General features: G+C 36.7%; 1 protein-coding gene across 2 annotated transcripts in view; it reads right to left on the bottom strand.

Annotated features, from left to right (window-relative positions):
- Positions 1-17,791, bottom strand: part of LOC140712565 (uncharacterized) — a 257,990-nt gene that overhangs the window by 234,664 nt on the left and 5,535 nt on the right. Inside the window, exon 2 of one of the 2 annotated variants that reach the window (XM_073019676.1) lies at positions 14,582-15,413. The exons of the other annotated variant lie outside the window; for it this stretch is intronic. Coding sequence (XP_072875777.1) covers positions 15,318-15,413 — 96 coding nt within the window. The 3' untranslated portion in view covers positions 14,582-15,317. Of the gene's footprint in view, positions 1-14,581; positions 15,414-17,791 lie in introns of those variants that run through there. 2 annotated transcript variants of the gene reach the window in all.

The following is a 17,791-nucleotide window of genomic DNA, read 5'->3' as shown; positions in this document are numbered from 1 at the left end:
GAGTTGATAGCTTTTCAATTTTAAGTCAAATGTCATTTCAACAGTCTTACTTATAAGTTTAACACATTGTTATATCTTTTGTAAACAAGCTTATATCAATTTTGTCAAAAGTTTCATCAGACCACTTTGACAAATTACATTCACACATTCCCTTAGCATTTACACTGATGAGGACAAAAGAAAACAGGAACATCAAGGTAAAGTAGATTTCACTGAATACAGGAGAAATTATTAACATGAAAGAAAGCAAATGGAATGAATTCCTTACACACAGGTTTGGTGAGTACTTAGGTGCAGGCTCTGTACTGTTTACTTACAATACACGAGTTCAAAAATGATAGTTCCTGCTTAAGAAAGGAGCTCACACCTGTGAACTGAGAATTACACTTTACAAAAGCATCATTTGTCAGTAACTGATCTGTCTTGCAGAATAGTATGAAATACAGCTAAAAATAAAGGGGACAAAATCATATTCACCTCTAATTCTGGCATATAGTCAACTAGCATTAACATATTGGTGTATATTATTTCAGACTTTTCTCTATGCATGCATGGACTGCATTATATGAACATTTGTATACATTTTTACATAAATTGGAGCATGTTATTCCAATTGTTTTATATTAGCAATATTTTATGAAATTTTTTTCCACATTAACATACATTCTACCTAATCTTTTTTATACTATATCTTATTGTATGGAATGTGTATATTTATCTTATTGCTAGAAATCTAGATAGTGTCCAATGTATTTGGATTATAAATAATATTGAAGTGTTATTTGTACAAGTGCAAAACTATATGTGCAAGGTTAGATTGCACTAAGTGCAGAACTATATGTGCAAGGTTACTATATGTGTGAAACTATATGTATATAGTTTTACACTTGTACAAATATTTTTATACAAGTTGCTTATAAATAGTTAGAACCCTAGATCTCCTCCCCATTCCTGTTGCTGTGAAATTGACCCATCACCTCTCAGAAAGGAAACTGGGAATTTATTCTCTGACAGATAAAGTCCTTGGACTGGGAATTCACTGGGAATAGTTGAATGTGTGGTACCAGACCTGACACAGGAGGCTTAAGTAACAGCAATCATACTAGAGATGGAATAATGAGGCCCCTAACTTCTTCCTCCACAAAGCTTCCAGAATACTGGCAGCCAGACCTTTACCCTCCTGGAAAGAGACTAGAGGAATATTCACTGCAGAACTTGACCAACCCAAGAAAAAAGACTTAACATATACTGGTATCAGCATTTCATCAAAAACAACCCCACTCAAATCACCCTACAATTGAGCTCACAAGCCCCCCAAATAAGACACCAATATTAGTCAAGAACCAGGAACCAAGGATTACCAGATAGCTGAAGAAATATTGTAACATGGGAGATGTGACCAAAAAGAGAGTAGAGGAGGGAGATTTTTAAAAGGGAAACAAAAGGTTTCTGCGGAGAGAGTCATATCAAAATACCCTCAGAGAAAACAAGAGAAAAACAAAAACAGGATATTACCAAATAGGACTATTCTGAAAGGAAAACAGAGTTCTTGAAACTTAAAAGTGATTACATAATCAGAATTTCATATATTAAGTTAATTCAATGTGGAAAAAGCAGTCTTTTCTATAAATGGTGCTGAGATAACTGGATATCCTCATGTAAAATAATAAAGTTTGATCCCTATTTCACACCATACACAAAAATTAACCAAAAATGGATCAGACACTGAAATGTAAGAGCAAAAACTATAAAAACCTCAGAAGAAAACATAACAGCAAATCTTTATGACCTTAGATAACGGTTTCTTTTAAAAAAAAATTGATATATCATACTTGCACATATTTTGAGGATACAGATGGTATTTTGATAGATGTATACAATGTGTAATGATCAAATCAGGGTAATTGGAACATCCATTACCTCAAATATTTATCTCTTGTGTTTGGAACATTTTAATTCTTCTCTTCTAGCTATTTTTTGAAATATACAATAAATTATTGATAGCTATAATTTCCCTACTACTCTACTGATTTTTAGAACTCATTCCTTCTAGCCAACTGTATTTTTGCAGCCATTAACAAACTTCCCTTCATCCTCCTCCTCTTCTTTTCCCAGATTCTGATAACCACCATTCTACTCTCTATCTCCATGAGTTCCACTTTTGTAAATCCCAACCTTTGTGTTAGTGTGCCCTGGACATGGGACATGGGACATGGTATCAAAAGAGATTATTTTTGAGCTTTACAATTTAATGGCTGTGCTGCTGGGTTTCAGAGTTGCTTGAGGCCTGTAGCCCCTCTCTTTTGGCTGATTTCTCCCTTTTGGAACAGGAATGATAACCCAATGCCTGTACCCCCATTGTATCTTGGAAGTAAATAACTTGTTTTGATTTCTCAGGCTCATAAATAGAAGCAAATGAGTCCAGATGAGATTTTGAACCTGGACTTGGAACTTTTGAGTTAATGCTGGAATGAGTTAAGACTCTGGAGAACTATTGGGAAGGTATAATTGTATTTTGCAATTAGAGAAGGACATAAGATTTGGGGGACCAGGAGCAGGATGATATAGTTTGAGTATTTGTGCCCACCTGTATTAGTCCGTTTTCATGCTGCTGATAAAGACATACCTGAGACTAGGAAGAAAAAGAGGTTTAATTGAACCAACAGTTGCACATGGCTAGGGAGACGTCACAATCATGGCGGGAGGTGAAAGGCACATCTTACATAGCAGTGGCAAGAGAAAATGAGAAAAAGCAAAAACTGAAACTCCTGATAAACCCATCAGATCTCATGAGACTTATTAACTATAACAAGAATAGCATAGGAAAGACCGGCCCCCATGATTCAATTACCTCCCACTGGACCCCTCCCACAACATGTAGGAGGGGGGGCCTGGTGGGTGGTGATTGGATCATGGGAGTGGATCCCCAAGACTTGGTGCTATCCTCACAATAGTGAGTTCTCGGAAGATGTGTTCGTTTAAAAGTGTGTGACACCTCACCCCACCCCTCTTGCTCCTGCTTTTGCTATGCGATGTGCCTGCTTCCACTTTGCCTTCTACCATGAGTAAACACTCCTTGAGGCCTCCCCACAAGCTGAGCAGGTGCCAGCACCACACTTCCTATGCAGCCTGCAGAACCATAAGCCAATTAAACTTCTTTCCTTTATAAATTACCCAGTCTCAGGTATTTCTTTATACCAATGCAAGATTGACCTAATACAGCAATAAAACAAATAACATGATTTTAATACGAGCAAAGGGTCTGAAAAGATATTTTTGAAAAGAAGTCATACAAATGGCCAGTAAGTACATGAAAAAAATGCTTAGTATCACTAATCATTAGAGAAATGCAAATTAAGACCACAATGAGATATTACCTCATACCTGTTAGAATTGTTAGAATAGCTTTTATTCAAAAGATGAAAGATAAGTGTTGGCAAGGATGTGCAAAAAGGGAACTCTTACACGTTGCTGGTGAGAATGTAAATTAGTAGAGACATTATAAAGAAAACAGTATGGATGTTCCTCATAAAAGTAAAACTAGAACTACCATATACTCCAACAACCTCACTTCCTGAGTATATAATCAAAGGAATTGAAATCAACATATTGAAGGGATCTCTGCACTCCCACATTCATTCCAGCATTACTCACAATAGCCAAGATATGAAATCAACCTAAGTATCTCTTAGTGAATGAATAGGTAAAGAAAACATGATATGTGTACATGATGAAAAACTATGCAGACTTTTTTTAAAAAAAGGAAATGCTATCATTTGTGACAACAGAGATGAACCTGGAGGACATTATGCTAAGTGAAATAAGTCAGGTACAGACAGACGTGTGGATATGTGGAACCTAAAAAAGTGGAACTCATAGAAGTAGAGAGTAGAATGATGGTTACTACAGATTGGGAGATTGAGAGAAGGAAGGGAATGTGGAGTTGCTGGTCAAAGGGTACAAAGTTTCAGAAAGGCAGGATAAATAAATGTTGAGATCTATTGCACAGCAGGTGACTATAGTCAATAAAAATGTATTGCATATTTCAAAATAACAGTAAATTTCAACTATCTCACTGTAAAAAACAATAGGTAAGTAAGGTGATGGCTAGGTCAGTTAACTTGATTTAGTCATTTCACATTGAATACATATATAAAAACATTACATCATAGCCCACAAATATATATAATTATAATTTTTCAAGTAAAAATAACATTTAAAAATAAAAATATATTTTTGAATAAATAAATAGAAGTAGATAGTAATGATGATTGTACAACAAACATTGAATTAAACAACTTAAAATGGTGAATTTCATGGTCTGTGAATTATAGCTCAATAAAGTTTGTATTTAAAAAATAAAATCACGTACAGGGTTAATAAGAAAAGAGAAGGAGGTCTAGGATTAAATTCTCAGCATATTATTAAATTCTTCATTATCTAGAAATTCAGCAGAGGAAGAGAAGCCAGCAAAAGATACTGAGCATGACCAACCAGTAGGGTAGAAGAAACAACCAGAAGACTGTGGTGTAATTGAGGCTGAAGAAGAAAGTGTGTCAAAAGAGGTATGCAGTGGTCACCGCTGTCAAATGCTGTAGAACAGTTGAGTAAGAGGAGATAATAAATTGACTGCTGAATTTGACAAGTAACGCCAGTAGCAGAAAAATATACTTAATTTGCCTTTATGATCTTTATTAATCTACTTTGTTAATTCAAATTACCAACAAATATTATTGAAAAGCATAGCAAAAAATAATGCTTATAATATTTGTCACCTTTTTAAAATTTGTAATTTGTGGGAATTTCTTAGCCTAAATAGACATTCGTTTCATACCTAAACAGAACAAAGCAAAATCTTAATAGAAGGGCTGCAAGAAAAAATTGAGTACATATTCCAAAAATAAGACAAAAAGTCAAAATATGGAAAACAGGAAAGAAAAAAATAGAACAATACAACTCCTATTTCAATAATAGGAGTTCAGAGAAAAATACAAATGGAGAGAAGAAAATCATCAAGGAAAAAATCCGTGAAAATTTTATAGAGTTGAAGGACAAAAGTTTCCAGATTGAAAGGATCCAGTCAGTACTAAGCATAATGAAGGAAATTAGGCCTACACCAAATGCCATCACTATGAAACTGTAAAACACTTTGTCGGGGGGAGGGTGAGTAGGAACTAGATAATCCAGTAAGAGTCCAGAGAAGCCAGGCATGGTGACTCACACCTGTAATCCCAGCACTTTGGGAGGCCAAGATGGGAACATTGCTTGAGCCCAGCAGTTTGAGACCAGTTTGGGGCAACAAAGGGAGAGCCCATATCTAAAAAAATTATTAGTAATAATTAAAATAATAAAATGTAAGAGTCCAGAAACAAGTTTAAAGGGAAGGAGTTTCAAACAAAGTTTCAAGAATCAGAATGGCAGAGATTTCTCTAATTCCAATCTGAAATCAGAGAACAATAGAAATATGCTTTCAAAATTTTTATGGAAAATTATTTGCAACCTAGAATTCTATATGAAATAAAAATTAAAATCATATATGAAGGTAGAATATTAGGACCAGTTCAGGATAGGACTACACCGCCTCAGCCTTTCTGATGGAATTTGAAGTGCAATGACCATCTGAGTCATTTCTGTTTCTACACCCTTGAATCCTTTCGAAATTCTTAACTGTCATCTTTCACTGTCCCATAGCTTTCCACTTTTCCCCCTAGCAAAAGGAAAGTCTGCAGAAATTTCAGAGAAAGAGAAGATACAAGCCTAATCAAAGGAAGATTGATTGCTTTCCTGGTACTCTGTAAATCTTGACATTCTATAAAAGGAATGATAGCATCTTAAGGGCTAAAAAGCTTTCCTTATTCATTCATTTTTAATATAAAACTGTAATTGGATCATTTGGTTTTAACAGGTTCTTTGATTTAGAGAACCATACTCATTATAATTGGTATTTATAAATTCATGTCAAAGAGAAATGTATTAAGAATTGTGGTTAAATTTGAAATTGGCCAATACAAGAAATATTTTCTATTAATCTTGAGATATATTTGTTCATAACAGTTTTTAAATAATTTAATGCTAAGATATTGCAACTGGAGATTTTAACCATTTTTAAAAGATAGTTAAAACTGCCACAAAACAGAAAAATCTTCCCAATATATTATTCCATGGTACAATGGGAAACCATAGCACAGCCTGAAAAGGCAATGAAATTACATATTATTGCCTGGAAAAGTATCTCTAAGTGCACAATAATAAAGAGTAATTTTATTTGAAAACTCAAAACACCTTAAAAGATCAATAAAAAGAAAATGTTAAAATTATAATTCCTTATAGAGACTGAAGCTACACACATATTCCTGTGTGTACATTTATATCATTTCTGAATATTATTATTCTGCTCATAAGAATGCTGTATTTTTTCTAAGGGAGATTATATACTAAATTCTTCATGGAATCTTTGGGAATTTGTGCCCACGCTAAAGCAATACACCAAAACAGAATTCTAGAAGAAGCTGTTTTCAAACAAAAATGAATTGAAAGGCAATAACATGTTTATCTATTAGGAAGTTAAATATATAATCTCGTAATTTGAAGTGAGAAGATTAAAGTTGCCTTTTCATTTACCTATACCACTACCCAAACCATTAAGGCAGTTGGCTTATGAGTTCTACTTTGGCCTTTCTGGTCAATTGTCTGCCAGAAAGCAACGTAATTACCTCTTTAAACTTTAACTACTGTATCAGAAATAATGAGAACAATACTTTCTAAAATTCTATGACTTTACAGAGTCTTTAGAAGAAAAGACTCTGTATTTCATGATATTGCTTCAACATAGTTGATTCAAAGTTCAGATAGCTTTCTAATTCTGCAGCTCTTTGTGATCATTTTATTTATTATCACCTGGGAATTACTGAAGTATTCATATATGCACTGATCTTATCATTAATTTAATGGCTATTCTCTTTTATCATAAACTCTGGAGTATTCTATTAGTCTTTAGGAATAAGAATTCAGGAAGTAAGAAACTGGCTCCATCTCCATGGACACTTTTGTTGCATGTTAAAATAGAGTTAAATGGAATAGATTTAGCACTATCACCTCATCACATGCTGTAAGCGACTAGAAAAAATCAGACAGCACATAGGAAACAGTGGTTTACAGGTATTTGAAAAGAGGCATTATAAGACTGTGATCCCTGAGAGAAAGAAACCAGATGATGAAATGCTAACCTGTACCATCTTACTTCCTGTAGGCAGTTTCCAGGCAACAGCAGAGTCAGGCAGTGTTTTTAAGCTAAAGAAAGAGAGATTAGAATTCAGGGATATTACGAAAGGTGGAGTTTGTGGGGCATAGTAGCACAGAGGAAGGGGCTGCACGGAAAAGGAACTCTGGAGATCTGCAGTGGGGTCTGGAGGACACTTTGCCTAAGTACTGATCTGTGCATGCATAAGAGGAAACGACTCAAGCTTGGGAAAGAACCTCAAGAAAGGTGTAGTCAGAAATATTCCTGGAGCTCACAGCAGGCTAGGAATTGTTCATATTCCCACCAGCCAAGATGAAACAATAACAACCACAACAACATTTTAAAAACCAAAAAACAAATATATAAGGTATCAAGTAGAAGCCTGAAAATGGTATTGCATTCCAAAGCACTATATAATTAAATTGCCAAAAACTAATGATAAAAAGAAAATCTTAAGTCATAAAAATAAGATACATTGTGACACACTGCAAACAAAGCAATAAAGAGAAGAATGACAGTAGACTTCCACCATAAACTATGCAAGCCAGATGTATTGAGAGGGGGAAATATTGTCTACCTACATTTCTTTATCAAGAAAAATATATTTCCAATGTGAAGAATGAATGGACATTTCTGGAAGAACAAAATAAAGAGAATTCATCACCAAAAGAATTGCATGCCAGCAGTGCTAAAGGAAGTTCTTTAGGCAGAGCTGAAATAACACCAGGTGGAAAATTAAATCTACACGAAGGATTACAAAAGCCAGAAATGGTAAGTATGTAAGGGAATGTGAAAAAACAATTTTCTCATTTTAAAAAATATCATCAAAACATAATCGACTGTTTAAAGCAAAAATGAGAGCAGTGTAGTATGGGATTCACAGCAAATGTGGAAGTAAAATACATGAGAACAGCAGCCATCAGGATATAGAGATGGAAGCACCCTGTCGTGATGTTCTTATACTATATGTGAAGAGGTATAAGGTAGATTGGGATAAGGTTTTTCTAATAAAAATTATTTGTATATTTTTTACATCAATACGTGACTTTTTTAAAAAAATTAGGTTTGGGGTACATGTGCAGGTTTTTTTCATAGGCAAATTGCAAGTCACAAGGTTTGGTGTACAGATTATTTCATCATCCAGGTAATAGGCATAATGCCTGATAGGTAGTTTTTGGATCTTCACCCTCCTCCCATCCTGCACCCTCAAATAGACCCTGGTGTCTGTTGTTCCCTTATTTGTGTCCATACCCAATGTTTAGCTCCCACTTATAAGTGAGAACATGCAGTATTTGTTTTGCTGTTTGGGTAACGGCCTCCAGCTTCATTCATGTTGCTGCAAAGGTCAGGATCTTGTACTTTTTTATGGCTGCATAGTATTCAATGGTGTGTATGTACCACATTTTCTTTATCTAGTCTACCACTGATGCACATTTAGATTGATTCCACGTCTTTGCTATTGTGAATAGTGCTGTGATGAACATATGTGTGCATGTGTCTTTATGGTAGAATGATTTATGTTCCTTTTAGTGTATACTCAATAATGGAATTGCTGGATAAAATCTTAATTCTGTTTTAAGTTCTTTGAGAAATTGCCAAACTGCTTTCTACAGTGGCTAAACTAATTTACATTCCCCCCAACAGTGTATATAAGTTTTCCCTTTTCTCCACAATCTCTCCAGCTAGATTGTGATAAATTAAAGTCCTTCGCTCTGCTGAAAGGAAACTCCAGGTGATTTGGCATTTGACTAAAATTATTGGGCCACCATAGGTATGTCTCTGAGAATGTTCTGAGAAGAGATTAGAATTTGAGTCTATGAACTGAGTGGGGAAGGTATCTTCCCCACTCAATGTGGGCAGATACCTTCCAATTGGCTGGGGGCCCAGATGGAATAAAAGGGTGGAGAAAGGGCAAAATCTTGCTGTGTCTTCTAGAGCTAGGATAACTTCCTGCTGGTCTTGAATGTTACAACTCCCCTTCTTAGCTTTTGGACTCTGAGAAACACACCAGCAACCCCCAGGCTCCCAGGTTTTTGGCCTTGAACTGAGAGTTATGCTACTGGCTTCCTTGGTTCTGCAGCCTCCACACTTCCCAGTGAGCCATGCTACCAGTTGCCCTGGTTCTCTAGCTTGCAGATGCCTGTCATGGGACTTCACAGCCTACATAATCAACTGAGCTAATTCATATATCTCATCAGTTCTGCCTCTCTGGAGAACCATGACTAAATTGATTACTTATCATATGCCAGAAAATGTTCTAAGTAATTTATATATATCAATTCATTTAATTATCATAGTTCCAATTAGATGGGCACTATTATTAAATCCATTCTACAGATATAGTCCTAAGGCACTTGCCCAATGTAGATATGATAAGATGCTTTAGTAGTTCAGAAACAGGAGAAGGAGAAAATCAGGACCAGGAGGAGCAATGAGGACTGTATTAGCCTAGAGAAGTTGTCACGGAAGGCATACGACTTGAGCTAGCTCTTGCAAAGGTATATGCTAATAACTACCAGGTTTGTCACACCAAATGTCACAATCTAATATTATCAAAGATCTAGTACTTCAGCAGAGTAGTTTAAATCAATTCCTCAGATCTCTCAACATTTATTAAATACCTATTATGTTTTAGCCTCCGTAATCAAAGAGATAAACAAAAAATGGCTATCTATTGAAAATGTATATATAATACCCACCATATTACTAGATGTCACTGGGGCACAGCCCCCACTTTTGAAAAGCTTGTAATCTAGTTGGTCGTATGTGGGGGCATGTGTGTGTATATGTACATGTGAATAAAACTAATTAAAACGTGACAGAGACTAGGTTATAATCATGAGCTAAACTGAGCAATGCTCTATGATTCAGGAAAGCAGATTACCACGAATTACCCAGATAGCTTCACGGAGGACATGGCTTGGAGCTGAATATTGAAAAAGCAGCTACATTTATATAAGTAAAGGAAGCAGGAAGAATTTACCAGCTGGTGATAACAAGATGAGAGACTTAGGTAGGGATAAGCATAGTTCGTATGACTAAGAGTGAATAATATTAAAAGCTGAAAATAAAGTCACACATGTAAAGGGGGCAAGTGGGATGCAAATTGGACATTAAAATTAACTCAAATCCCAGATTGTTGTTGAGAATATAGGCTTGATAATTTTCATCCTCAAATTCTAACCAAATCATTCTGTTTTACTTATGCAGGAGAAAGGGTAGAAATATAAGAGAGAGTGCAGAGAATACTAAAAATAATAGAAAAAAATGAGGTCTCAAAGATCATCTGATATGTATGTAATTTCCTTGGAATTCAGAAATATCAATAAAATTTAAAACAGAGAATGTTACCAAGATCTTATTTTTAAGCCCAAATCTCCTGTAAGCAATTAACAAACAGGCATCACTGATCCCACTAAACGTCATCAAACCATATAGAAAATGCGAACTTTCTATCAAAGAGCAGCATAAACACTGACATTCCCATGGACTGGTGACGTGCCTGCACTGCTCAAATGACAGGGCACTGGGCCTTCCATGCGTCCAGGGGATATTCCCACTGGAATGTGTCAGCAGATTTGCAAATGTTCTCAGTGACAGCAGCGCACAGTCCAGGAATATATCCTTACCCCTGTGCTCAGCTCAGATCGCCTCAATGCAATGTCTCTCTGCCCTGCAGGGTCCCTCTAATGGCTCCAACTGCCAATGAAACACCTTCATCATCTCTGTATCTAAAATTGGACAAAGGTATCAAGTTCAGCTGCCTGATGAGACTAATTAAGTACTTTACAGAGGTGTGAAGAAGTAATCAGTCCTAGTCGGTGAGAATAGAAAAAGAAAATAAGAAGGAAACCCCCAGAGGTGACTCTAACACAGTTCCTGTCTCAATTGATGATTCATAAGATCACAGCTGAAAGAACCTTCTACCATAAATCGAGGACCTATGTTAACAGCAGGAAACGAAACATCATCTCACAACTCTTCCTCCACTAAATCAGCACATCCATCCCGCATCCTAAAATCGTTACATTGCTGTATACTGACACCTAGTGTCCGGAGTTAGGTGAGCCCAAAGGTGACATTTTTCTTCGATCCAACTGTGGGACGTGGCTCTCTCCCACATCAGGTTTCCTGGTGTGATTCCTCACTCTACTTCAGGGCATCCACGTGAAAGTGTCATTAAGAATTTATTTTAGTGCAGTTAAACTCCCATTTTGTGACCTACCCTCCTCAAGTACTTTGAAACTGCAAAGTGTTCCCCAGGACGACCCTTCTTTCTACTGAGCACACAGCAAACTCCCATCTTTCCTTCTTCCTCCTCTCCTTCAGTATCAGGATGTGGCCTTTCTTTATATAAAGTCTATATATTTTAATACCATAATTTGCTATACCAAAGATAATTGGAAAGAGAAAGCTGTACCAAAAATGCCTCAGAATTGTTCATAATAGCAACATGTAAGTGGCTTTCGCATTATTGCATTTTGGAGATTCACCTCTTCCTTCCTTCTACTCCCACAACCACACAGTGAGACAGAGAAAGAGATGTTAATAAATAACCAAAAGTCAACAGAATAACAGAATGTAACAAAAATCAAAAATAATCCCAAGGAGTAACTACTTAAGAGACTCTATTTTATTCTAAGCAATCTTTAGAGATAAGCCGGAGCCATTTCTAGACAGGAAGTGTAAAAATTTTTGAAGATGTGCGCTTGCAGATAGCAATAATTTCTCTCAAGAGCATTTTTAGATCTATATTACTGTCTTTGAGTCAGACTTTTTCAATACAGGCAAAATAGAATATGTAAGTAATTAGATGACATTGGTGAGTAGAAGATGCATGAATGTAGATAGCATTTGGTCTTGGAGTTACATTTTCCAGTTTGCTGTGCAATACATGGGACATAGTCATACTAAAAAGTTATTCATTGTCCTCTCGGCCTTAGCACCATTTTCTTAGAAACCTCTGTGCCATGAAAGCCAAGTGGAGGAAGAAGCAAATGTGCAGGTTGAAGCGCAAAAGAAAGCTGAGTCGGATGTCCAAGTAAACCACTAGCTTCTTGCACCGTGGAGGCCACAGGAGCAGAAACATGGAATGCTAGACGCTGGGGATGCTGGTACAAGTTGTAGGACTGCATCCTACTGTCCAGAGCTTATCTCATGATCTAGAACTTCATTGCCCTCTGATCGCCAATCACCTCTAAGACCCACGTTGCTCATAACCAAAACTGCCCTTGTTGGTCTTTTGCCCTGGACCTGTGACATTCTGGCCTACTTCTGTGTTTACTTGTGGCCGAGTATAACAACCATACAATAAATCACCTCTTCTGCTGTCTTAGCTGAAGAATTTAAAAAAAAAAAAGAAATTCATTGTTTACATGAAATCAAACTTTACATCAAACTTACCTAGCTGTCCAGTATTTTATCAGGCAATGCTATTTGGGGTGGAGAAAAAAAAAGACCTAACTAGGAAAAGTAACTAGACTCCTAGTGAAACCTGAGTCATTTTTATGGAAATGGGTGCTATAGTGGGGTTCCAAAGATCAAATATAAAAGTGAAGTCCCAACACCATAAGCATTCAACTACTACTTTGCATTTATTTAATGCTTCAATTGGTAGAGCATTTCATATTTCTCCTCATGACAACCCTTATGTGGGTATTTTTATGCATACTTAAAGGCTCAGAGATGTTAAGGAATTGTCATTGTAATCTGCATGAAGCTATAAGGAAAAGTCAGAATTCAAATCCAAGTCTGCCAGTGTGGTGCAGTATCTACAAATACAGAAAAAGTTCCTGTGAATACTGTACAAGACTTTTAATCCCTGAGCTGCATATGAAAATTAAGTATCTGAAAAACCCAGTAACATCATGACATAATGCCAAGAAAATGAAAAGATATTCTCAGAAAGTCATTGACCTGCCTTACATACTTTCAGACTGTAGAGTCCGGTTTGGTTTTAAACCACAAAAGCATTCACTTTATTTCCCCAAGTACAGTAAGACATTATTCTGACATGGACTTAGTCACACGTACCCAAAATCTCTAAATCTCCAACCACTACTCTCTGTAAACTATTTATATGTCTAGAGATCTTTAATAAAATCACAGGATAATTCAAATCTGTTTAACTTAGAGCTCATGTTCCCTAGATCTTTACATTTCAAATTTAGAAAATGTTCTTGTAATAATGCGTTTCACTGTTAACTATCAAGGTCATTTTTAAATTGTAGAGTAGTGACAGCTGGTGTTCACAGTGTATATCGCACTTCTCCCCTGAGCTGTGTTTATTTCTTACCTGTGATCTTCAAATTCCAGTGTCCATAAAAATTCCCTGAGGAGCTTGTTAAAACATAGATTCCTAAGCCCCTACTCTTACAGATCCTGATTCTGTATATCTGGAGCTATGTACATTGCAAGCACCACTGCTACCATCCCTTTTCCCACCTCCTGGCCAATCTTATTCAATAGTCTGGAGCAGGACTTTTCAAACATTATTGAGCATGAGTAACTAGCAATCTTGTTAAAATGCATATTCCGGCACAGTAGTTTAGGGATAGAGCCAGAGATCTTGCATATCTAACAAGCTCTGGGTTGCTTGATACCCTGATTTTAAACCTAGGCATTTCCAGTTCTTATGTAGCTAAATCACCACAGACTACATATTTGTAAAATCCTCTGAGTTTACAAAATGCAACTTACAAGTGCTTCTTGCTCAGTGGCTAAAGAGATTTTGCTTAAGTCTTCTCCTTAACCCTGTTCTCGACTCTGTCCACATGCTTGGGGCCTAAAGGATAGCCACAGTCACCTCAAGAAGTAGCTAGGAACAAAGAAGGCCATTATCCTGGTGGGAGTCCCACTAAAACCTATGCCTGCTTTTCTCTGAACTAAATCATTTCCTGATACAAAGGAGACAGAAAGGCCCAGGTCAGGATCACTCCCTGTGAGTCACAGTCAAACTAAGAACCAAAATATTAAATCAAGGGCTTCTTTTCTATTGTATCTCAGAAGCATGTAACATTCACTCTCCATAACATTTCTCTATACCATTCATGCATTTTCACCTAACAACGGATGGCTAGAACATACAGGACAGCCTTGGCTTTTCTGGAAATGGCCAGAGCATATGCCTGTCTTCATATACTAAATACTGAAGAACTCTTGGAGCAACCATGCAGGCAACTTTAAAAAAATGTATTCTCAACAGTTGAGTTGTATAACCGGGTCTAGTATGTTCACATAATTTTACTTATTTTTTATTCTTTTTTATTTATTTATTTATTTATTTATTTATTATTATTATACTTTAAGTTGTAGGGTACATGTGCATAACATGCAGGTTTGTTACATATGTATACTTGTGCCATGTTGGTGTGCTGAACCCATCAACTCGTCATTTACATCAGGTATAACTCCCAGTGCCGTGTTATTTTCTTACCACCAGGTAATAATGCTATAGAATCTTTTCTTAAAATAACATAGAATATTGTCTCCAAACTTCAAATGTGCTTTTAGATATGCTTAGTTGAGTAGAAAATATTCCCTCTAGTCTCTTGTGGTTTTATAATACTATTGTCTTTACAGAAAGAGCAGACTGCAATCCAATATTCTTTCCAGGTTGAGCATTTAGTGATAACTATATATGCCTTAGTTTGCTTAAGTATGCATCCTTTGTTATTCAGATCCAGTGTTTTCTAGAGTAAAAAGGAGACCATATGTTAATCAGAAAGCAATAATACAGGCAGCTGTAAGAGTGAGATGAGAAAGGAAACCCCAAGGATTACATATTAGCCTCCAAATAATCTCATAATCTGGTACTTTGATCAACCTTTATAGCTCTCTGAAGGCTCGTCTTTACCTCTGAAGGATAAGAAAAAACCAAGAGAGTGAAAGGAGGAAAACATGTAGATAAGGGAAAACAGAATAACCACTGAGAGACAGCCATTCACCTCTGCCTCTTCTCCTTAGTCTTGTTGTAGTGGGGAAAAAAAAAAAACAAACAGAAATTTTGGAGCCAGATTAATCCAAGTTTGAATCTCACATCCGTCACTGTGTTGCCATATGGCTTCAGGTAGTTTACTTAGCTTCTTTGAGTCTCAGTCTGTTTATGGAACACAGAAACTACTCCTTCCCTGGCAGAGCTCTTGAGAAGATAGATGTTAGGTAGGTATGGAGCCTGAAAATAGAACAACAAAGAAAAGCTGTTATTAATGGTCGCTGCCACCACTTCTTCATCTGTTCAACTTTCAACAATATTTATTGATTACCTCTCTGTGGCAGGAATATAGTGAAGTCTTAAGAACAGTGAACAGATAAAAAAATCTCTGTCCTCAAGAGGTTTATGTTTCATCCTTTGAAAATCACAGTAATCACAATTTCATCTCTTAATGTTCCACTGAAATTCCTCCAGCAAAGTCACCATTGCCCTATCAAATATGATGATCTCTTTTTGGTCCTTAATAAGACCATTGTGTAGCATCTAATAATGTTGAGCAATTATCTTCATGATGTTTAAAATATGTATTTCTCCTGATTTTTGTCTACCCACTGACTAAAGTTTTTCAGTCTCTGTTGCTAGTTTTCTTCTTCGGTTACTCCTTTAATTGATAGTTCCTAGAGCTCTGACTTTTGCCCTTTTTCTTTTACACTCTCCACTAGCAGCCCTTGATCTTTTCAGAGGCACAGACTCCTTCAAAGACCTAAAGAAGCTCGGCTCCCTCTGAGGGGGAAGAGAACCTACTTATAAATATACAGGAATTTACATGCATTTTCAGGAATTTTACAAATCTTCTTCACTCTCTGCAAAACCCATCATTGTACTCCAGTTGAAGGGATTCCAATGGCTTTAACTCTTTGTTAAAGACTCTCAAATTCTGGCTGGGCACGGTGGCTCACACATGTAATCCCAGCACTTTGGAAGGCCAAGGTTGGCAGATCACTTGAGGTCAGGAGTTTAAGACAAGCTTGGTCAACATGGTGAAACCGGTCTCTACTAAAGATATAAAAATTAGCCCCAGCGTGGTGGCGCATGCCTGTAATCCCAGCTACTCGGGAAGTTGAGGCAGAAGAATCACTTGAACCTGGGAGGCGGCGGTTGCAGTGAGCAGAGATCACTCCAGTGCACTCCAGCCTGGATATCAGAGGCACTCTTGTCAAAAAAAAAAAAAAAAAAAACCAAAAAATTTCAAATCTTGATCTCTCACATACACAAACTACTTTCTTTCTTTCTCTTTTTTTTTTTTTACTTTTTAAATTATATACTTTTTTTTATTATACTTTAAGTACTAGGGTACATGTGCACAGCGTGCAGGTTTGTTGCATATGTATACATGTGCCATGTTGGTGTGCTGCACCCATTAACTCGTCATTTACATTAGGTATATCTCCTAATGCTATCCCTCCCCCCTCCCCCTACCCAGCAACAGGCCCCGGTGTATAATGTTCCCCTTCCTGTGTCCAGTTGTTCTCATTGTTCAATTTCCACCTATGAGTGAGAACATGCGGTGTTTGGTTTTCTGTTCTTGCGATAGTTTGCTGAGAATGATGGTTTCCAGCTGCATCCATGTACCCACAAAGGACATGGACTTATCCTTTTCTATGGCTGCATAGTATTCCATGGTGTGTATGTGCCACATTTTCTTAATCCAGTCTGTCATTGATGGACATTTGGGTTGGTTCCAAGTCTTTGTTATTGTGAATAGTGCCACAATAAACATACGTGTGCATGTGTCTTTTTAGCAGCATGATTTATAATCCTTTGGGTATATACCCAGTAATGGGATGGCTGGGTCAAATGGTATTTCTAGTTCTAGATCCTTGAGGAATCCCCGCACTGTCTTTCACAATGGTTGAACTAGTTTATAGTCCCACCAACAGTGTAAAAGTGTTCCTATTTCTCCACATCCTCTCCAGCACCTGTTGTTTCCTGACTTTTTAATGATCACCATTCTAACTGGTATGAGATGGTATCTCATTGTGGTTTGGAGTTGCATTTTCCTGATGGCCAGTGATGATAAGCATTTTTTCATGTGTCTGTTGGCTGCATAAATGTCTTCTTTTGAGAAGTGTCTGTTCATATCCTTCATCCACTTTTTGATGGGGCTGTTTGTTTTTTTCTTGTAAATTTGTTTGAGTTCTTTGTAGGTTCTGGATATTAGCCTTTTGTCAGATGGATAGATTGCAAAAATTTTCTCCCATTCTGTAGGCTGCCTGTTCACTCTGCTGGTAGTTTCCTTTGCTGTGCAGAAGCTCTTTAGTTTAATTAGATCCCATTTGTTAATTTTGGCTTTTGTTGCCATTGCTTTTGGTGTTTTAGACATGAAGTCCTTGCCCATGCCTATGTCCTGAATGGTATCGCATAGATTTTCTTCTAGGGCTTTTATGTTTTTAGGTCTAACATTTAAGTCTCTAATCCATCTTGAATTAATTTTCGTATAAGGAGTAAGGAAAGGATCCAGTTTCAGCTTTCTACATATGGCCAGCCAGTTTTCCCAATACCATTTATTAAATAGGGAATCCTTTCCCCATTCTTGTTTTTGTCAGGTTTGTCAAAAA

This window comes from Chlorocebus sabaeus, chromosome 10 (genome assembly GCF_047675955.1).
Source record: "Chlorocebus sabaeus isolate Y175 chromosome 10, mChlSab1.0.hap1, whole genome shotgun sequence".
Classification (NCBI taxonomy): Eukaryota; Metazoa; Chordata; class Mammalia; order Primates; family Cercopithecidae; genus Chlorocebus; species Chlorocebus sabaeus.
This window is presented reverse-complemented; position numbering and strand designations above follow the sequence as displayed.